This window comes from Opisthocomus hoazin, chromosome 4, assembly GCF_030867145.1.
Source record: "Opisthocomus hoazin isolate bOpiHoa1 chromosome 4, bOpiHoa1.hap1, whole genome shotgun sequence".
Taxonomy (NCBI): domain Eukaryota; kingdom Metazoa; phylum Chordata; class Aves; order Opisthocomiformes; family Opisthocomidae; genus Opisthocomus; species Opisthocomus hoazin.
Genome location: NC_134417.1, coordinates 15,253,310 through 15,275,986, shown reverse-complemented (window position 1 = coordinate 15,275,986; position 22,677 = coordinate 15,253,310). Strand labels below are relative to the sequence as shown.

The following is a 22,677-nucleotide window of genomic DNA, read 5'->3' as shown; positions in this document are numbered from 1 at the left end:
CCCTTAGATTGTCCTGGAAGGAGAATGGGGTGAAAATGTCTGGAGCAACGTAGCATTGGATGATCTGTCCATTGAACAGGGATCGTGTGAAGGTACAAGGCTGGGCTTGGGGAAGGGCAGCTGGAGAGATGTCAGCAGCTGAGGTGGCAGGCTCTGCTACAGGCAGGAGCACAGGTTGTCGTTGCAGTGCCGTGTAGGCCAGCGACGCAGCCTGTGCCCAAGAGGGCTTTCTTGTGGGACACTGGACTGCTGGCACTGCTTGCAGCCGCTATTTAGTTCATATATTACAAGGCCCAGAGCCAAGACACTGAGCCTAGGTACTGAAGTGCCTAATCTGCTTTTGTCACCCAGGTGTGCTGGTGGCAGAGCCCTTGAGTGGCAGGGCTCTTTCTGAGATGACATTCCGCAATTCAGTTCTGAGCATCTCTCATCACGCTGTTGCGGGGTTTGGGTTTGGGAAGGGCGGACCAACTGCCTGCAGCAAAACGCCCGTGTTAGCACAGGTCTCCTCTAACTCTCTCTTCTGCTAGGTCCATCAACCACAGAACCTGGGACCACCTTGCCATCCACCACAACGCAGCCTACACGTACTCCAAGACCCACACCAAGCTCAGGTACTCTCCTGTTCCACCGCCGTCTTCAACTGCTTCTCGCAACAGTTCAGTTAGCTTTCTTCAATGCTCATGGACAAGGGATGGAGTTACTCTAGTGGAGGAGCTGCGTGTCTCCTTCCATCTCCCGACAACGCTGGTGCAAGAGCACTTAAGTGCGGGAGTCTTTGCTGAGGAGTCACTGTGCAATGCCCTTCCTGGGTCTCTCTGGTCACAAAGTTGGATTGTTTGGGAAGGGTGGACCAGTTGCCTGCAACAAAACTCCCATGTTGCTGCAGATCTCCTCCAATTCTCTCTTCTGCTAGGTCCAACAACATCAAAACCCACGATCCCCTCGCCAGGCTCTACAACGCAGCCTCCACACACAACATCACCACCAAGAGCCACACCGAGCTCAGGTACTCTCATGCTCCGTGCCCATCTTCTACTGCTTCTGAGAACTGTTTGTTTCACTTCCTCCAAGGCACACGACCATGGAATGGAGTGTCCATACTGAAGGGGCTGTGCTTCTCCTTCTATCCTCCAGCTATGCTGGTGGAAGAGCACTTGAGTCCTGCAGTTGTTGCTGAGGAGTCACTGTGCAATCCCTGCCCTGGGCCTCTCTGGTCATGGTGTTAGGGTGTTTGGGAAGAGTGGGATAGCTACCCGCAAAAAACTCCAATGCTGGTGCAGGTCTCCTCTAACTCTCTCTTCTGCTAGGTCCATCAACCACAGAACCTGGGACCACCTTGCCAACCACCACAACACGGCCTCCACACACACCAAGACCGACACCAAGCTCAGGTACTGGTTTTTCCCATGTCCATCTCTTACTGCCTGTCATAACTGCTCCATTGTCTTTATGCAGGTCCAACAACCAAGTGACAGATTTTTTATACCGGAGAGTCAGAACTTGTTCTTGCTTATCTTGTGATATTAGTGGGACAGTCCTGCAGTGCTGAGACACTTTCAGGTTATTCAGGTCCTGCCCTGGGTCATTTTGCCACAGTGTTGGGATCTTAATAATATTAGACCAGCTGCCTGGCAATTATCTGACATGCCCTTTATTGCAATGTCGATACATTTTTAAATTACCCTTTTCTACCGCGTGTTTTCATCTGTTCTTCAGCTGTTATTGTTATTACTGTTTTGAAATTCTATTTAGCTGTAAAATACTGTTTTTGTTTTGTATATAATCCAATGATATGGTCCTGGAAAAGACTGAGTCATTTTGGTTATTGTTATTTTAGTACTCAGGAAATACACTAAAATGTCAGTTCAGGTATGTTTTAACTGCTTTTTTTCTCCAGTTTTAAGCACTTAGTCTTCTACATGTCTCAGCATGTAAAGTACAAGAGAGCGTTAGCTCACCTAGTGAGTGTGAATGTCTTCTTGCTTTTTCTGATAATTTTTATGTATGTAGTTCTTAGAGTTTTAATATTTTGTGTGTAAGCAGTTAAGGTTCATGTGTAGATGTAACCATAATTGTAGCTATTTTTGTAACATGCCATTGAAAAGCAGAGTAGATGTAAGAACCTTTTTTCATTATTTTTTGTTGTTGTTGATTAACACCATAAAACACCTGCAAGCTCAACTCTGCTAAGATCTGATGGAGAGATTTTTCTTGCTGAAAATGGGAATTTCTTATTAGCACTCAAAACCTTACCCAGCTCACACACACAAATGGACACATCCTGTGTACCTCCATTTGTACATATTATTACTGGATATTTAACCTTGATATTTTCTGAAAATGTGTACATCTTGTGTACGCAGTGTTCAATAAGATTCCGTAACTGATGTGAGTACAGAACCCTAGACAGCTGGTACTGCGGTGGTCTATTCTGGCTAACCAACCCTGTAAAGTTTTTTGAGTAGATTCTTTCTATTTAGTCAGAAATAGTCTTTCAGACTTGGACACTAAAATCTCACAGCTCCATTTTATACAATAATGTCTTCATAACAAAGCTTTTTTTAATATCAAAGCTTTTTGCTTATATTTCTTCCTCAACCTCTAGCATTGATTTCTGATACAAAAGAGTACAGATTTTTATGGGTCCAAAGACAGGAGGCTGGGCTGGACTTTGGAATATTCTGACTGATGCCATCCCTGTTATATCTGAGCAGCAATGACAAAGTAGAACAAACAAAGCAGGAACAATGCAACTGCAGAAGTCTGGTAAAGATTCAGCGGGAATTATTCTCTCTGTCTTTCTTCCCAGACCGTGCTTTCTGCAGTGCCTCTGGGGATCCACATTATAACACTTATGACCAGAGAGTTCATAATTTCATGGGAAATTGCACTTACACCCTCTCCAAAGTGTGCAACATCTCTGAGACACTTCCATATTTTGATGTATCCACAACGAATGAGCACAGAGGAGCCAACACCAAAGTCTCTTATGTGAAGTCTGTGCAAGTGGAAGTCTATGGCAACCAGATTTCTTTGCTGAAAAACAAGAAAGTGAATGTAAGAAAATACTTGTTTAAAAGACATATATTTTTAAACTGACATGCAGATGCTGAAGTATTTTCTCTGACTGTAGAGTTCATAGTAAACTTTATCTTTTTATCAATTAAATGTATGTCTTTTAATGAGATGTCCAACAAATTTGCTCAGATGAAGTGTTCTTTAATTCCTTCCAGTTCCATTGTGCACAGGAACATATCTTTCACTAATCTATTCCAGCTGCTGGTAGCTGCAGGAGTCCCAGCAGTAATGCACTAACTTTTACAACTTTCTGCATAGGTCAATGGAAGCAGAATGAACCTGCCTGTATTTATTGAAAAGAAGATCAGCATTCAAAGCAGTGGTGGATATGTCCTCTTGGAAACTGACTTTGGACTGTGGGTGAGATACGATGGAAATCACTATGCAGAAGTCTCTGTGCCCTCTAATTACAGGGGTCTGCTCTGTGGCCTTTGTGGTAAGTCATAGGGTTATAGGCTTAGTCACTTTTTAGTGAACTGTGGAGGATGGTAATCACTTAAACTTTTTTTCTTAGCATGTCATATTTATTTTACACGCAACTAGTCCTTGTCAAATCGACTAGAACTTACAGCCGTGAAGAAAACTTGCTAGAATTTTTCCATTTCTAAGAACTGTTACTTACAAAATTCCCGGTAGCATGCTATCCATTTGGAATGTTGTGAGATACAACTACAAAAAACATCTTCAGCCAAGTAAAAAGCTCACTTCAATTCTGCATTTTAAATTCAGAAAAAAATTATGATTTGCCTGCACCTACTCAAGAATTCTACAAATATATTTTTCTGTTATTCACTTTCTGATGTATTTGTCTTTTGTGGTGTGTGAGGAAAGCTATACCTTTTAATTTCGTGAATCATAAAAACTTGAGGCTGTTTCCACAGCAGAGAGCAATCTTCAGAATAGCTTAGTGCCAACATTGTCAAACTTTCCTGCTGCTGTTTTAGAAGGTATTTATACAACTAGCATGATCATGTTTATATCATCAAAGGGGGGGGAAGAAAAAAAGAAATTAAAGGAAAATCTGAAAGAAAAGAAAGAAAAATTAGACTACTAAGGCTTATTTTTAACTACTTTTTGTTCCAGCTAAGATAGGCACTGTCTACATTAAAGCAAAGCAATGACAAGCATCCAATATGGATAATCCTGAATGGGTAGACTTGATGAATAAGAAAGAAAATTCATACTTTATTTCCAAAATTCAAATACCACAAAATATTAAGTGTTGCATATCGTACAAAACATAGAGGCCTTTTAGACTCCTATTTGGAAGATCAGACACAAAAGGCACATTCTACTATGTTCTGTAAGACATTCTGTTGCAATAGGATAGCAAAGTAGAGTCACAGGTGGCTTAAGTAGCTAATTAGGAGCTTGCTGAAATTAATAGTGACCAGTAGTTTTTCAACCAATGTTGCTAATGCCTGAACCTGAGCAGGTTTAGTTGGAACAACATTCTGAAAACCAGGTGATTATATGAAATGTACTTCAGGATGGCAGTGAGACTGTAGAAATTAGAGGTGTATCTTGTCTTGTGAGTTTCTGATTATTTTTTGCTTTGGATCATCTGAGATTTCCTAGTTCAATTATCTCCCCATGGGTTTTTCACATTTTCAATTCAGGAACTCTACGTAAAGATATAATGATGTAAATAACACCATTTGGTTTTTAGTCCAACTTTCTACAGGTAGGATCCAAGGAAATGAGTTGGATTTTTTTAGCTAAGCAATTCCTTCTTCTATGCAATGTGATCTAGTTACATAATAACTTACAGGCTTCTTGCTTCAAGCCCACAAGTCTCTGAACAGCAGCTTGTCAGTGGTCAAAGCCTAAAACACAAATGAGCTCTTCTTATTTTGCCCAGTACACACTGAAGTTGCATATATATTGTCTTTAGTTCATTGTAGTTTATTTCACAGCCTGAAAGTTTGTTCTACAGGTGTGAACTTCAAGTGTCAAATAAATCTCTTTTTACTCTCACAGGTAATTATAATGGTGATCTAAATGATGACAACATAAAGCCCAATGGTGACATTGCAAGTGATTCCAATGACCTTGGAGAAAGCTGGCTTGTGCCTGAGAATAACACCATGTATGTATATTAATTTAATCACTAGCATTTACTAATCAATCTCTATAAAATCAAACATCCATCCACTCACTGGCTTTGTCATCCAGCACCATTTTACATCTTTTGACTGCCTGTTAGAAGTAGGGAACTGCCCCTTTACGCTAAACAGAGAACGAGAAGAGGGCTTGTGTCCTTTAAGTCTTATTTTCCAAAGCAGGAACCATCTGCTGAGTGTGAGGGGGGATGGGACTTCAGTCAAGTTCCCTGACTGGAAACCATAACTGATTGGATCCCACATGTCTTTTTTCAGCTAAGAATAAGCCTTTGAATAGCCCAAAATACCTCAAAAAGGGACTCCATTCAGTGACAGGACTGACATCAGTTTTTCAAAGAAGCTGGATAAAGTCTTGTGACTATAATAAAATACAGTGTGTTGTGCAGGGTTGTCATGTGTCAACCTTGCACTGACAATCTGATAGTAAGAGATGTGAAACACACACTTGATTTTGCTTGCTTTCCCCAGATGCTCCAGTGGGACAGAAGAGCAATGTGATCCTGCACTGGAGAGTGAAGCAAAGAAGAACACAGCATGTGGCATGATCACAGACCCAACAGGTAGTTTGTTGGTAGCTCTCTGTGAGCCATGTCATGGAGTACTTTATAGCTGGTATTGTCTCCTCTCTGTAGTCTGTTGTTCTGAGCTCACACTGGAAGCATATAAAACCACCAGTGTGAATGGCCAACTTAAAACTCATAGGTTCTCGGTCAAGGTACATCAACCATTCAGACAGTGCCAATGTGTCCATGAAGATTATCTGAGAATGCACACAGGGAGCCATAGCTGCTCTTTGCTTTATAGTGACTTGTACTCAGTGACTTGCACTCTGCTTGCTAAAGAAGTAGTTCAGAGGGCACTGTCATTGCGTGAATTACAGATATTTTACCTGAAATTCTGTAGGTGTTCCTGCTTTGGAGAGCCCCTGCAGTTGTCTAGAATTAGTGGCTTGCCTACCCAACAACATTTAATTTATGTAAGCTACGTTGTATCTATCATGCAAAAAGAAGAAAGCCTGATCCAGAGCGCAAATTTCATTGTGCGTGCTCCATTTCAAGTCTTGGTTTAACTTACGAAACAAAGTTAGCCTGGAGCACTCCCAATACTTTTGCCATGACAGAAAATAGATGGTGGTGCTTACCTTATAATTCCCAATTTTTTTTCTATCCTTCTATCTATCTTTCTTGATTTACATAGGAGTCTTCAAGGATTGTCATACCAAAGTGCCTCCGGAGAATTTCTTTGAAAACTGTGTTTACGACATGTGTTACACTGATGGACAGGCAACGTCCTTATGCTATGAACTGCAGGCCTACGCTGAGTCGTGTATCAATGCTGGGATATGCATAGAGTGGAGGAATACTACTCTCTGCCGTGAGTGTTGTGACTGATAAATGTCTGTTCAGGATTTAAACTTCAAAAGTATGCACGTGTCTTATGTGAGGTTCTGCATTGGGAAATAACTGTTGCTTTGCTCCACTGAAAATCTACCATCCTCAGTGTAAGTGGAGCTGGTAGTCCTCCATACACAAATGTTTATTGATGGTTTTTGGTTAGAAAACCAGTTTAATAAGAGACCTTGAGAAACCGTTGTTTCTAGGAAGTTTACAAGTATTTCTCCATAAAGCAAAGAAATCAACTATTCTCACCTATCTCCCGATTAATTGCCTTCAGAAAGACCTTATGGGAAATTTTATATAATGAACTCATATTTCTTAGAATAAAGCTTTCCAGGGGTTCCACTGGTGCCAATTTTATGCAGCACTGGGCAGTTTTCTGCTTGCCAGGCATCTTCTAAAGGACCTTTATATCCACAAAGTTCACACCTGCAGAAAAAAAAAAAAAGTGCTTTAAAGGTCAAACACACTGAAATAAACCATAATTCTCCTCCATGTTTTTTGTTTTTTTACACTAATTTTGATTAGACCAGTTACCACTGCATCACCTTCCGCAACCACTCTATTATCTTCTGCAGATTTGAACCTTGGTTTTTGGTGTTTTTTCTTTCCTGTGATCAACAATTAGCTTTGCATTGAAATTAAACCATAAAAACCATTGAGAGATTCTTGGAGCTGCTCAGTTTGGAAAAGAATTACTGTGACTTTAGAATGGCTTTAAAGCACCCAGTAAGTCAGCCCTGGGAGGACAGAGCACAGAGAATTCATATACAGAAAGAAGACAGAGCAAGAAACAAGATTCTAACCCTCTAAATCAGATTAAAGCTATGGACATCCAGACTCCATAGTCTGACACTATAGCCCAGGACCTAAATATCCATGGCTTGATTATAGTGCTAGAGAAGACTCAACCACATTAAGACAATTGACTCTCAAGTACTCCCTCCATCAGTAACTCAAATAAAAACTCAACTAAGAACCTGACAAAGAGCAGGTACTCTGGCTAGATGGCTGGAGATGTTGGCTCTAATTGCCTGACAGGACTAAGAGATCCTGCTGTAAGGACAGAAGGAAATGAGAGTCATATGTAGTGATTTATCACAGAATCTAGCCAGAAACAGTATTTATGGGTTTTTTAGATGACAGAAATGGACAAATGCTTCGGGATTTCTGTATAATATAATGTCTTCCCTGGGGAGCATGCTCTGAGTGATAGAAGCCAAATTCTACCATGAGCAGGAGGGGTGTGACAGTATAGTGTATTTTCCTCAATGGGTTTCAGTGAAAGACTTTTTAATTCTATTTTTAAATATATGGCAGATGTTCAAATAATAACTACAATAATGGGACCATATCAGCTGGTACATGAAGAGATTCTTCTGTTTCCTTAATGGAGTAACTTCATGTCTTTAAACCTGAAGTAAAAGATTTACTGAACCAAGCACACTTAGTCCTGTATGATCACATCAGACCTACACTCAAAGTGAGCTTACAACGCTTGACTTCCTTTGTGAGGTGAAGTGCAGGGTGGCCCACCTGTCTTACCCACCTCCATCAAAAGCCATCCATCTCACACTGCAAGAAAATCCTCTGTACACAGTCCTCCCCAGTGTCAGACTTTCTAACACCAATTTTTCCGTGTTTTCAGGAGCAAACAGTAAAAGCATCAGGAAAACTTCTATCATGATTTTGCCCTTTTGAGTGATCTTATTTTTCCTTTTTCTTTCTAGCTATGTCCTGTTCTGGAGGCAGCATCTACAAGAGCTGTGGTACCAGGTGTCCCTCTACCTGTCTGAATATCTCAGCACCTGATTCCTGCAGTTCCTTACCAGTGGAAGGTTGCTTCTGTAAGGAAGGCTATGTTTTGAGTGGAGACAAATGTGTGCCAGAAAGCAGCTGTGGTTGTGTCGATGAAAAAAACCAGTACCACCAGGCAAGTTACCTCAGATATTTAAAGAAAAGAAAAAGAAAGAACAGGAGATCTCATTCTTTATCACCATGAGAGGAAAAAATGTTAATAACACTAAGACAATTGTTGTTTATACCATTAATAATAACAAAGTAGACTCACTTTGCCAGCCTTCCTGATCCGTGAGTTGTGTGGCTACAATTGGCCAAATGACCATATACCATGCACATTCAAATACTAGTAATTTGATTGTCTCTTATGGTATTATCTTCCAATTTATCTCTTAGTATATACTTGTATACTCTTTTTTTCTGCTCAGCTGGATGAAAGCTGGTTCACTGGTTATCCCTGCACTGAACGCTGCACCTGCAAAGCTAATCACACCATTGAATGCACATCCTGGGAGTGTGGAGTCCGAGACGAATGCAGCATTCAGGATGGTGTGCTGGGCTGCCATTCCAATGGTAAGCCCTGCCTGAAAATGGTTCTCAATGTCAATTCCATAATTAGATCCTTCTTCTCCTTCTAGCTTTATTATAAATATCTTTCATATGTGATGGCAAAGAAGTCCCAACTGACTGCTGCCAGCATAAGAGATGAAAAGACATGACGATCTGTCTGGCGAGCACAGATCCCTTTCTGTTGTAGTGGATACCAGCAAAAACTGATTCTGCCTAAAAGCTTGCAAAGTCACATGGGTTCTTTTTGTCTTGATAATACAAAGTCAAGTCCCACATCACCAGTGCTGCAAGATCTAAATTTGGGAGTAGTTGAGAACTGTATTTCTGAGAGTCTGGGTGACGGCAAGTACATTAAGTATCTATGTATATAGATGCAAATTTATTTAGTTTTATATTTAAACCTGTATTTATACATATAATTATTTATTTTTATATAGCTAAGTAGAAAAGTTCTGTATTACTCTCAACTACCATATATCATAGCCACAAGAGCATATAGAAATGTATAAAGAGGTTCATTTGCTGCCAAGTTGCCAGTTTGTTCATAATCTCTAAATGAAATTTAGGAGACACTTTCTGGAAATTTCTTATTTCCAAATAAATGTCATTGGCATGAACCTGACATACCTCTGTGAAGGTTTGCCCACACAATAATGATCAGGATTAGGTTGCTGCACTAATGCAAACATCCTTGGTCAGCTGAGTCCATGGTGAAATCCAGTCCAAAGTCCTTAGACCATTTTTTCACCTTCAGGCCAAGCAACATGTCAAGTGGCAGGAGATCCCCATTATTTCACTTTTGATGGAATGGTGTACACTTTTGTGGGTACCTGCACCTACACCTTGGTTGAGGTTATCAACACCAACAGTGTCATTCCTATAACCATTCTTGGCAAGAATGAAGACAGAGGACTAAGAGGGGCCACATACCTGAAAGAAGTCTACATAGATGTGTATGGTGTACGAATCACCCTTCAGAAAAGCCAAGGAATCCTGGTAGGTAGCAGTGCTCTTTATTCTGGCAAGATGTGTCTTAAAATTACCTCACTACAGTAGCTGTAGGAAAAAGGATCTTCATGTTTCCTGAGGAATATGTACGCGTTTGCTTAATACTTGTGGGCTCCTCCGTCAACTGGGTATCATGGGGAAATATCATTTCTCACTAGTTCCCAAGGCTCGTGGTTTGGGTTTACTGTTCTATTGGCCTTGTCTTGGAGATGGAGCCCAGAGTCTTCGAACTGGAGAACTGTTGCCTAAACTAAAGAATGTGGGTCCCCACTTCAATAGATGTTGTCAACCCAATCACCTATAACTAGCTAACCAGAGCAGAGGAAAAGCAAGTCATACTGTATTGGTCTAGAATAGCACAGGGATTCATAGCAGTACTGAAGGCAGCGCATCCACCCTATGGGTGGGTAAGAGCTTTCTCACTGTCAGGGATCTTTCCCACTCCCTGTTAAAGGCACGGGCTACGAGTCCTGCCCAGCTCTCCTCAGCTAAAAGGCTAATTCCTGCAACCCATAGTTGGAATATGCAACGGTGGAAGTGTAAAGGAGATGAAACTGTCACAAAGAAATCTTCAGCATTGCACGGAATATAGACTGTGAGCAGAAAAGCTTTAATGGAAAAATGTTCATACTGACCAGTGACATGTCTCTCTAGTGGAACAACGAGAGAGTCTACACTCCAGTGCAGAACCAGTTGCAAGGCGTGTCCATTGGAAACGCCGGCAGATTTATCGTAGTGGAAACTGACTTTGGTGCGATAGTGAAATATGATGGCAATCACTATCTGGAAATCACCCTCCCACAGTCTTATTTCTCAAAGGTAAGATTTAGTATGTAAACATCTGGCACTCTTTCAAAATCACTGCTTTGTGCATTTAATTTTAATTTCTCTCATTCCTGTGTTTAGCTATTGCATCTTTCTTTGTAGCTGTATTGTAACATGTCATTTATTTCCTTTCTATTTTTTTCTCTTCACAGCAATTTCCTTGTGTTCCAAGGGGATAGTTAGAGAAAATGACCTGGCTAGGGGAATACATCCAGCTTATAGAATTAAATGCACTGAAGCCTTAGAGAAGAACAGATTTACTGCAGTTTCTATTTTATTTCTCCCTGGGTGCAGTCAGACACCAGTGAGCATGTCTGAAATGCCTGGTACAAGATTGGTTGGTGGTGGTGACTGTCATATCACTTCGTAGGCAATGAATAAGAAGTTATTACGGAAGCTGAGGTAGAACAGATTGTGCTTAGAATATGCTTCTTGTTCATTTGCAGGTACATGGCATGTGTGGTAACTTCAATGATAATAGTGAAGATGATCTGTCCTCGCCCAGTGGTACACTTGTCAGTGTCACAGAGTTTGGAAACAGCTGGAAAGTGGAGGAAGACAGTGATGCAGGGTAAATATAACTTTTTTTATACCTTCCGTCTTCCTCCGGGAAAGAGTATCAATTGTTTTGACTGTTTGCTACTTCATAACATATAAGCAGTGTATATGAGACTTGTCTCTTCTTGAATTTGAAGCTCAAAACAGAGCCATCACCACCGTGAACCACTGCACAGGCCAGAGGGAAACCACAGCCATTCTAGTGATCTACATACACACTTCGGGAATTCGGCTTTGGGGCAGTTCTCAGTATGGCATAGCCTCTATTTTACACTGAAAGCACTTCGAGCAGGATGATGGTGTTGGGGAACAGTGAGACCCAGCTGCTCCCTAAGGGACAGGGAGCCAAGGGTGACAACACAGCTGAGAGAACAGTGGCCTCAGCAGCCAGGGTCCATCCCACACTACCCAAGCAAGGCAAGCAGGGCAGGCCAAAGGGTGGAATTCAGGGTCAGCCAAGAGTCCAGATCACCACACAAGTTTGCAATGACAAGACAGGTCTGAGGTCAAGATGATAAGTCAATCCTCTAGTCAGGGTCAAGTTCAGTGAGAGTAATGAGGGTCAGACAGCATGGTGATTGCTAGGCAGGTCGGCTTCTGCCTAATCTTTCACTCATAGAAAGAAGACTGTAGTCTCTAGTGTTATTTGTTTAATACCTTTCAGTAGAAACAAACCTTTCAGTTTCATTCTCTATCTCCTATATGCCTTTGAAACTTAACTGCAGCTGTGTCTGTGCTTTCATGCAGTTGTTTCTCAGACTTGAGAGAAGATGATGTTCCTCCTTGCAATGCTGAGAATAAACCAGGCATTGAAAGCCAGTGCAATGTCCTAAAATCAGACAAATTCAAAGCATGTCATAATCTAGTCAAGCCTGAAGACTTCATACAGATCTGCATCTATGACATGTGCCAGTATGATGGCATGAAGTCCACTCTCTGTGACATAGTTCAAGTCTACGTGGACACCTGCGGGAATTATGGAATCACAATTAAATGGAGGAATAGCACATTCTGTCGTAAGTGCACAAGCAAATGAAAAAAATGAAACTTGGATGGCCGATAACATGAGAACAAATAGCAGTATTAGGTGAACAAGTTATGTAAAAGAAAATTAAACACAAATTCTCACAAAATGCAATTCTATTATTATGATTTTATGACTCCATTGTTGCACTGAACTGTGTTGAGGTTGCGCTAAACCCAGTGATAACTCAGGACTAGACAAGTTATGGATAGTAATGTGGAGTTAGAATGGGTTTAGTAGCCAAATGAGTGCCATGAGATATTGCAATGAGCCTAAAATGGAGAAATGATATAACCAGAAGACTAAAACAAAGAGGGATACTGTGTTAGTATACAGGGCTCAATCCCACTCACTGTGTTTTGAATGAAAACTGGCAATTTGGCCAGCTGCTTATTAAGGCCACATTCTCAGCTTAATTTCGAATTATTGTGCCTAACTCCACCCATCCAACAATGCTACAAACAAACCATGTAAAAATGAATAAGGATTATACAGTGGGTTTCTTTTTGTTGCTTTTTCACAATTTAGTATTACATTGTGGAATTAACAATCACATAATGTTGTGGAAGATGAAGCAATTAACTGGTTAAAAAAAAGCCAGATGAATGTTGAATTGGTCCATCAGAAATTCCTAGTTGCCTTCTTGCCACGAGTGGAGCAAAGTAATGAACAAACAAACCCTTTGTCCTGCTACCCTGTTTCTTGAACGATCCCCTTATGCATCTCTAGTCATTGGCAGAAATAGGGTACAGAGCTAGATGAATCTTCAGTCTGACAACGCATATCTGTTGTTCTTGCAAGTGTTTGTATCTCTGGTTAAGCTAGATATACACTTGGTTTACATCACTGGAGGGTTGAACATTCTAAGGAATTAGCCCTAAAGATTCTCATTTCTAGCAGTGCCCGAAGAGGCATTTGCAGCTGAACAGAAATATTGAATCTGAATGGTCTAGTGCCAGATGCCACCAGTTCAGGCATATGTGTCTTAGAACCGAATTGGCAGCTCCAGAGAGGGTTCTCTGTTTTGTTTTTGTTGGGTTTTTTAAAATAAAATATAAAAAATCAAAACTGGTTGATGATCAAAAGCAGTTATTAAAAGGCAATTCTATACCACTATTCTGTAGGCCAAGTTGTAGCTCTCAGGCAGGCACATGTGTTTGGAGTGCACTTTCTAAATGTACTTAATAACGCTGGTTCTATTCTCTTCATCCACACAGCATTGGCCTGTCCAACCCACAGCCATTACACAGACTGTGCCTCCGCCTGTCCATCAACATGCAATGACATTTTTGCCTCTTCCCTTTGTGAGAAGACAGAAGAGTGCACAGAGGGCTGTGAGTGTGACAATAATTACGTGCTCAGTAACGGCAATTGTGTACCTCTGAGCGATTGTGGCTGCAGGGATGATGACAACAATTATTACAGTGTAAGTAGTTTGTCTGTGGAGCACATCTCTGGCTGCAAAACTTGTAGAAAGTTGGTCCCCTGTCCATCTGAAAGAGAGAGAGAGAGAAATCTTCAGGATCTACCTACCTCTTAAATAACTTTCATCTGATTAGTAAAAGCTGCAGGGTCAGTTATTAGGAGGTGCAGGAGCTTGGTACTTTGCACCTCAGGCCAAAATTGAGGCATATTCAAAACCAGGCAATTGATCAGAGTTATTCACGCAGTCTGTCCTAGTCCTAGTTTGTGTTCAAATTCTCATGTCAAAGACATTAAGATAAATAGACTGGGATCCCCCCTCCCAGGCTCTTGGTGGGACTGCATGTGGATTGAGCAGTTGTGAAATTGCCAACTGGACAGGTTGCGCCTAGCCAGCCCCCACACCCTTTGCTATTGAACTTCTATTGCATTGCAAAGCTGAGCACCTTGGCAACATACTGTTAACACAACTTGTGTCCAGGCTGGGGAGACCTGGATAACTCCACACTGCACCAGCAGATGCGAGTGTCAGAATACTGGTGTCATCAACTGTAAGAGCTATAGCTGTGATTCTAAAGAAGTCTGCGTGATCAAAAATGGAAAATACAAGTGCAATCCAACAGGTATGTGCAGGCAGCTCTTCACTTTGTGTTCCATGAGGGCTGGAGAAGGAAGAGGGATGTGTCCATTCTTTCTTCCATCGCACTTCCAGACTGTTCCACAGGAAAAGCAGGCAGCTCTGACAGTGCTATTGACGACACATTACTGAACACAAAAAGGTCTCAGTTATCAGAACAGAAAGTTCCAGTACAAGACAGAGAATTTGTAGAGGGAAATGGAACAAGAGTTTGAAAATCTACTTACATCTAGAAATTTGACAGCTCAGTCTGACTTCTTTAAATTAAAAAAAAAAAGATTTGCACTGTATCTACCAAAAACAAAACTCAGGTATGTCTATGAATCCTTTGGCAATGATCCTGCTTTTTCCATTGCATGTTGATTTGAGAACAGAAAAAAATATAGGCAAAACAGGACAGACCAGATCTGAACAGATACGTAATAGGCCAGTCAGAGAACTTTGGTGCTTTTCATTCAATAGCTGCTTTGGCTAAGCAAAGTTCACCCCATATTGTCCAGGTAAATTGGATCATTTAGGATATAGCTTGTTGCCTAGTGACTCTACATTTCAGTTTTGAAGAATAGTATGGCATAGATCCTACTGTACTGATGATCAGCACAAGAGCATAATGCAAATCCAGTTTCCCTCTGCTCCATTTTGGCAAAATACCAGAGCAGAGGCACCTCAACAGTCTCAAGGAGAGCCTTGGTCCTTGGATAATGGTTTGCTCTGTACTCAGTGGTCAAGGAGAATACTTAGACATTAGTCACTGCATCTGATTAAGTCTGGTGAACCCAATGATCAATCTAGTAACCCAGTGATCAATCTAGTAACCTTGGAAGGAATCAGTGTGACAGCAATGAGCCATCCAAAATTAGCCATTGCTTTTCATGTTCCAATAACTTTGTAGCAACATATTGCTGAGGACTATGAACGCAACATCTCTAAGAGCCCACTGCAAACCATGCTGTGTGCCAGAGCCATTCCTCTTGCAGAGGACCAATGTGCACAACGTAGTCTCTATAAAGCCTATAAACCCTAATGTTTTGCTTCACTTCAGTTTGCTCACTCTGGATCTCAGTAGAGGAATGAGTTTCTCTGCCCATCTCCCCATCTGAGTGCCCACTCACTAGGGTGATGCCTGAGCAGCTATCTTTACTTCGAAAGACCTGCATGTTAGCAGCAATCCTTTTTATCTAACATGTTAAAATCATCCATGTTTGGGATCTGGCACACATATTCAGACTGGAGAGTAACGAAGCTCTTCCCCTTTAGGTTTTGGGAAATGCCACATCATGGGTGATCCACACTACATCACTTTCGATGGCCTGGTGCACCACTTTCAAGGGAAATACACGTATATTCTGACTCAGACCATCCCTGACCTACCTGATACTCTGACGCAGTTCAGCATTGAAGGCATGAACTATCCTCTCCGTCAAAGTCGACACATTACTTACCTGAAAGAGATTCTCGTCAATGTTTACAATCACACAGTGCGATTCAGGCAGAACAAGCAGCTATTGGTAAGTCTCTCGCTGACTGCAGGGCACAGAGAAAGGCTCTCCCTTGGAGTGGAACACCTTTGAGTAATAGATGTCTGTTCTGAAGAATTCAAGCATTAAAGCTAAGTATATTATTACACCAGTGCTACCGGGCAACCGCAAATGTGATTTTCAGTTGTGTTGCGTCTTTTTTCTCTACAGCTATGAAGGATATAATTCTACTTCAAACAAATAAACAAATAAATTGAGATTTAGGAATAAAACCCCAAATATCCCAAGACTTACAATAAAGCCATACAAATTTTTATCAGTGGTAGGGAAAAACAAGTGTGAATTACGCTAGGAAAACTTGTTTTCCTTCCTCTTTATTGGTGTGTAAGAGTATACATAGCTCCTATACACATTTTTAGCTCAATAGTAGAAATCTCTTAGGATTACATGAAAATACGGTGTCCTGATCACTTTCCTCAATACATGATTTTGTTAACTTTAAAAAATTGAATACTGAGTTTTTCACCTGGTTAAAATATCTGACGTATTTATCATAAAACCAGAGAAGAGAAGTGTTCATTGTATGATTGACCTGTACTGAATCTAGGTTATAATTTGGCCTATATCTTACAAATTTTAACTCATTCTTTCCCTGTTAGTTGGATGGTGTGAGGGTGACACCCCCTGCTCATCCTCATGAAGGTATTCGTATATATCAGAGGACAACAAGAATTTACCTGGAGACAGATTTTGGCTTATATGTGAGTTTTGATGGCAATCAAAATGCAGGTAAGTGACATTAAGGCAATGTACAGGAATATTTATGCACTGTCTCAAAAAGATGTTCTTATTCTAATGGAGGTCTAAAGCCAAGGCAAAATTAGAAACCTTCACCCTTTGAGCCTATGGTCCTTTGTGATATGAACTTCCAAAAAATGAACACAGAAAGTGTTTCCCAGGAACCAGAAAAACCATAAAACTGGCATTTTTTTATCTGGATCCACCTAAACTTAGGATAAATGAGATGTAGAGTCTGATTTTTCTACTTTTTTTCATGTTAAGTAAGGCCTGAGTGATAAAAACAAGAGCAAATCATTTAAAATTGCTGATCAGGATGATGGGGTGAAGACTGGATCTGTCCCTTTGCCATCTTAACCCAGTCATAGGAGAGAGGGCCTCAAGCTATACAGCTTTGAGTGCATGCTTTTACATGCTCCCTTTCAAGCCTACTCCAGATAATCCCATACTTCGGTGTTTCTCAGCAGGATTCTCATAACTCATTTATGTAAGTTGAACACACATTACCTCCTCTGTTCAAAGCAGAGTTACTCCTGATATACAACAGAACATAGCCATGTTATTTCTGAATGTATGGTGAAAGTGTCAGGCCATTTATACATATGACCATTATTCCAAACCCTAAAATACCAACTGCAGAAAGAAAAGGTCTGTTGTGTAGGAATTCTGTTTCTCAATGTGCAAGTGAATTGTAAGCGAAGGACAAAAAGTTGGGTGGTGCATTCAGTTTGTTGCAAAGCAGTACCCAGTATGCACTAAGAGCACTCAGGTGACGATGTCATGTTATCTAATACCTTACTGGCCACAAGAAATTATTTTTTTCATGATCCATGTTGCAGAGCACAGAAAAAGTCCTGTGAATACATATACAAAGACATATTTTCAGGGTTGTGTTCATATCCTATGTATGAGGCCCATGTCACATGACCATCTCCGATCTGAATCACAAACTGCAGTACTTGGTACTGCTTTCCACCTTTTCCATAGACTCAGAAGCAAAGATTGCTGTGTAATGGCTATTTCTTCTTCTGAACTTCCCTAGATATAAAGCTGGCAAACACCTACGAAAATAGAGTGGAAGGCTTGTGTGGTAACTTTGATGGGAGATATAGAAATGACTTCACAAAACCAGACGGTGTTTGGGTAAAGTACGTGAATACATTTGGTGATAGCTGGAAAGTTCCTCTGGAAAGAACAAACTCTCGTCGCAGGTACTTAATTTTCTACTTAATATCCATGGCAAGCACAGCCACTGGAAATAGGTGAATTAAGCCATAGTTAATACCCAGGAATAATTATGCTGTCTTATTTTTGGTCTGTCTTCTTCCTTTGGTCTGTGTGTAGGAACTTTTTCTGCTCATCGCTAAGATGAATTATTAGCGTCCTTTTATCTAGCCCAAAAAGGCCTGAACTATCACTGCATTACTCCAGTTCAGTATCCCTCTTTGGAGTCACAGCCATTACAACTGCTAGGGCACAGGGATGAATAAGATCTTTGCCAAGCTCGTTGTTCCTGGCAAAGATAAATACATCAAGTTGTGCTGGATGGGCCTGAGGGAGGGCAAATCCTGGTTGAGTGTCATGCCTCTCTGGAACATGAAGTTAGCTTTGAAATCCATCAAGATGAATTCACAGTTCCTCCCAGAAGAGGTTCTGGAAGAGTCTGCTTTCCTTACTTTCATGGCATGTTTTGCACCAGTACACAAAAAGTAAGGACATTCTGTTGAATATAAATGAGCATGATATTTGTGGTCAGGCAAATTCTGTGCTAATTAGTCCACACAGAATATTGAAACAGATAGGGAAAGAAATTTCCTTCTTTATCAATTTGCTTTGAAAGACTTTTGGAGGTTGCTTAGCCACTAACACAGAACTTTTTTAGCAAGTACATGGAATTGTATTAGCTGTCAGGATATAATCTGGCTGCAAAAACTTCTCTGCCAGAATAGTAGAAAGCAGTACGTGGGCTAGTGTTAAGCATAAAGTGGCTCTGGAGGCTACGCCTACAGCAGAATTCTGGCACTTCTGGCATGCAGCCAGTTGTTCAGTGGAAGTCAGCATATGTCCAAGAAATAGCAGCCTATTGCATGTGCATCATTCTGCAAATTTTACTGAATAGATGGATGAAGGAGGCATTGGATGAAGCCTGCGTCATGCAGAATTTCCAAAGAGATACTTACAGCTATCCATCTTGATTTAAATACCCATAAATCTCTGAGGTGGTAGAAAGTGTTCTAATACATCTTAGATTTGCTTTACCTATCTCCTTCCCATTCAGGATAAATCATGAGAGAGAAATAAGCTTACACTTACACCACAAGGCAGAAGCAGTCTTGTGGTGCTACTTAGAGAGCAGTACCATGAATGCTGCATGTACAGAGAACTGATTGTTTCATAATGACTTCATTTCCAGACGAGATGTCAACTCAGAAGATGAGTCTGAGGATGAACCAGATCCAGGGCTCTTCCAAGGCTGCAATGAAAATCAGCTGGGGCAAGAAAACAGAACTTCTAGATGTCAAATCCTGATTGACCCGGACGGTCCTTTCGTGAACTGTCATTCCATCGTCTCACCAAATTTCTATTTCACGTAAGTGTCTACTGCTGACAGTTGTTCTCCCCATCTGCAAAATCATTCTGGTGCTAGTTTTGAATAAGAACTGCGGATAGTAAGTGTCTTTGGAGACCTGGGCCCAGTGATTCCATTACTGATATATTTAAATCCCTTTATTTTTAAATAATTGTGATGATCTGTCTTTCCATCTGTTTAGAGTTTCACTTTTTCTGTTGGCTCTAGAAAGTAGCTTTCCTGTTTTCATACACAGGTGAAGCAGCAGTGTTAAGTGTTGTACTTGTAGGCTGGGATTTACAGCGTGCTTACAGTTCTCATCCACATTCAGTGAGAATTTGGTACCTGGCTCCATTAGTTTCCTTTTAGCAATTTTAGCCTCACAAAATCTAGCCTTCTTGCTATAGCCACAAAGGCTGAAGATGTCAGTAACACTTCTTGAATCACGGAGAAGTGCAAAAGACAGATTAGTGAAGAGTAACTAACCCAGTATCATCAAGAAAGTTCCCCCTGCTGTGTTCCTCCTACGTATACAATTCCCACACACCTAATTCTGAGCTGTACAAAACCTGTTGATTCATCCCCACATTCATCATTCACCTGTCATCAGTCACAAAATGCCAAGTAGCTGCCAGTTTTCTGTTAGTTTTCTGCCAGTTACTTAGTCATAACTAATGTTTAAAGCCAGCTAATGCCCACTTCAAAGTCCCTCTTGGCTGTGAGAAGAATGTGAAGGTTTCTTAAGCCAAATAAACTGGAGCACTGGCTTCAGTGTGTACTTTCTGATTCTTAACACAAGTCTACTTTTCTCCTCGCTCTAGAATTTGGATGGACAGCCTGTTTTACCTTCTCAGCGGTTGCCTGATTTTTCTGAGGTGCTGCAGACTTGCAGTTTCCATTCATCTCAAATCTGAATGCCTCTGAAAAATCAGTCCGTGGATACTCAGATGATGAGCAAAGCTGAGAAGGTAGCACTGGCAAACAAAAACTGGGTAAAATAGAATTCTGTGCCAATATTCAAGGCATATGGACAAGGGAGGGCATCCATGTATTGAAAGAAGTGTACAGTCCAGCTGTAAGACGTATCAGCACTAAAAAATGCTCTATAAGCAAGATGCAGCCATGCTAACCCAAACCAGAAGCAGATAGCAAGGAATAACTTAGTGTGACAAGCAGTCAGGTACCTCTTTATTGCTTGTTCATATATGAATACCTCGCATGTTAGCAGCAGCTGCACAACAAATTACCAGATCTTCCCAGTCACGTGGCTGGGTTTGTTTTTTTTTCTTCTGTTTTCCTGTCAGCAAGATATAGGAAAACTGAACAAACTCAAAAGTCAGGCAGAAAAGCAGCTGAAAATCAACAATAACAAAGGTATTGGTAATGAAACGCTTTCTCATGTTGCACATAGGAGCTGCCTATTCGATATGTGTGTTGAAGGAGATGATGATGCTACCTTGTGTCAGAGTCTGGAGGAATACGTGCTGGCTTGTCAGCAGCAGCAAGTCACCATGGAAGGCTGGAGGCAACAGACAGTTTGTGGTAAGCACAAGAAGAATCAGAAAGTATGGTTTCTGCACAAAGGACTGTCAAAATCTGAGATTTGAGGGTTTTCCTAGAAGCACCATATATCAAAGCTTCTCAGGGCACAAAAGCATGCCGATTCACACGTCAATCACTGTTCAGTTTAGCATGCATACTCACTCTTCTGGCCTCTCTTTTGTGTCCTATCCTGACTTTTGCATTTAGATCGCCACTTAGAAAATGACTTAGAAAAGCAGAGCAGTCAGCTCCCCTGTCATCGGAAGCTTCGTGCGAGAAAAAAATGTCCCAATTCCCAACTGGGAAAAAACGTTAAAATTTTGGAAGCCACAAAAATGAACAAAAAACTTGAAAACTTATCATTTCAATCTCTTTTTAAATCTACAAATCTACTAATTCTTCTTTTTTTTGCCTGCAAAATTTCAAAATAAAGAAGATTCAGCTGAAAACCCCAACTCCTTCAGATGAAAAAATGCTGAAATAAAACTTCTAATAATCTCAATCCTTTTTTTCCTGATACTTTTTTTTCAAGTTGGGAGATTCATCAAACCATATTTCCTCTGCATCACCCATGGTTAGATGCCTTTGTATTCCCGGCGAAACCCAGTTCCCAGAGTTGTGAAACAGCTCTGCTACTTGCAGGGATGGCTACCTTGAATGCATGAGAAGTTCTCCGAGATCAGTGAACACCAGGAATGAGAGTACAGCATACAAATAGCTTTGACGATGCATCTCCTGACTTCAGATTGCTTTACTTACAACCTCAGTACTACTATCTATGTGTGCACATCTCTCTGTATGTGTGTTCATCATATTGCCTCCTACAAAAGGGTAGCACCCTCTGGGTCTCAAAGGGCACTGTGTAAGCAATGCACAGCAGCCTGCTGTAACTGGACTTTCCTTATTTCCACAGATATATCATGTCCTGCCAACAGCAACTACAGCTCATGCATGTCTGCATGCCCAGCATCCTGCAGCGACTTCACGAGCCCCTCTGAGTGCGAATCACCTTGTGTTGAAGGCTGTGAATGTCTCCCTGGCTATGTTCTTAGTGGTTTTGACTGTGTGCCTTACAGACAATGTGGCTGCACGTACCTTGGCAAATATTATGAGGTACGGGCTCTCTGTGGGTCAGACAGCTCCCGCAGCACCAAACAATGTTTCTTCTGCTAATTATTTTTGACAATCTTCTCATTCTCCTTGGCATGTAATTTTGCTTTAGAAACAAAGAGCAATTTATAAATAAAATTCTGGTCTCTGGAGGAAGGGAAGAGAGGATAGATCACTTGGTCTGCCTCTGAAACTCCACCTGCCAGAATACTTCAGGCAGTCATAGGCCTCATAGCCTCAAAGGCTCTAAAGCTTACAACACACCAGTTACAGAGAAATTCTGTCAGTCACTGTGGTCCCTCTCCTCCCAGTGACGAGCGGTATAGGCAGGGTTGAGAGTCTGTAGAGTTGGCTAAGGCATGAAGAGAGCCCCAAGCAAGGCTGGATTCTGAGGAATACAGAGAATCCTCATAGAATCATAGAACCACTAAGGCTGGAAAAGACCTCTAAGATCATCAAGTCCAACTGTCAACCCAACACCACCATGTCTGCTAAACCATGTCCCGAAGTACAATATCTACACGTTTTTTGAACACCTCCAGGGATGGTGACTCCACCACTGCCCTGGGCAGCCTATTCCAATGTCTGACAACTCTTTCAGTAAAGAAATTTTTCCTAATATCCAATCTAAACCTCCCTTGATGGAACTTGAGGCCCTTGCCTCTCAGCCTATCGCTAGTTACTTGGGAGAACAGACCAACAATTGCCTTACTACAATCTCCTTTCAGGTAGTTG

At 41.1% G+C, this 22,677-nt stretch overlaps 1 protein-coding gene across 1 annotated transcript; it reads left to right on the top strand.

Moving 5' to 3' along the window:
• The first annotated feature begins 2,750 nt into the window (after positions 1–2,750).
• LOC142361097 (zonadhesin-like) lies at positions 2,751–6,595 on the top strand. The gene is made up of 8 exons (XM_075417860.1): positions 2,751–2,769; positions 2,813–3,060; positions 3,340–3,517; positions 5,062–5,170; positions 5,288–5,382; positions 5,460–5,577; positions 5,673–5,764; positions 6,402–6,595. Exons 1-8 carry the CDS (start codon positions 2,751–2,753, stop codon positions 6,593–6,595), a joined length of 1,053 nt encoding a protein of 350 aa, XP_075273975.1.
• Positions 6,596–22,677: the final 16,082 nt, after the last annotated feature.

Coding starts and splice junctions, on each gene's coding strand:
- LOC142361097 (XM_075417860.1), top strand. Junction 3,518..5,061: donor TCTGCTCTGTGGCCTTTGTG/GTAAGTCATAGG, acceptor TTACTCTCACAG/GTAATTATAATGGTGATCTA. Junction 5,765..6,401: donor CATGATCACAGACCCAACAG/GTAGTTTGTTGG, acceptor TGATTTACATAG/GAGTCTTCAAGGATTGTCAT.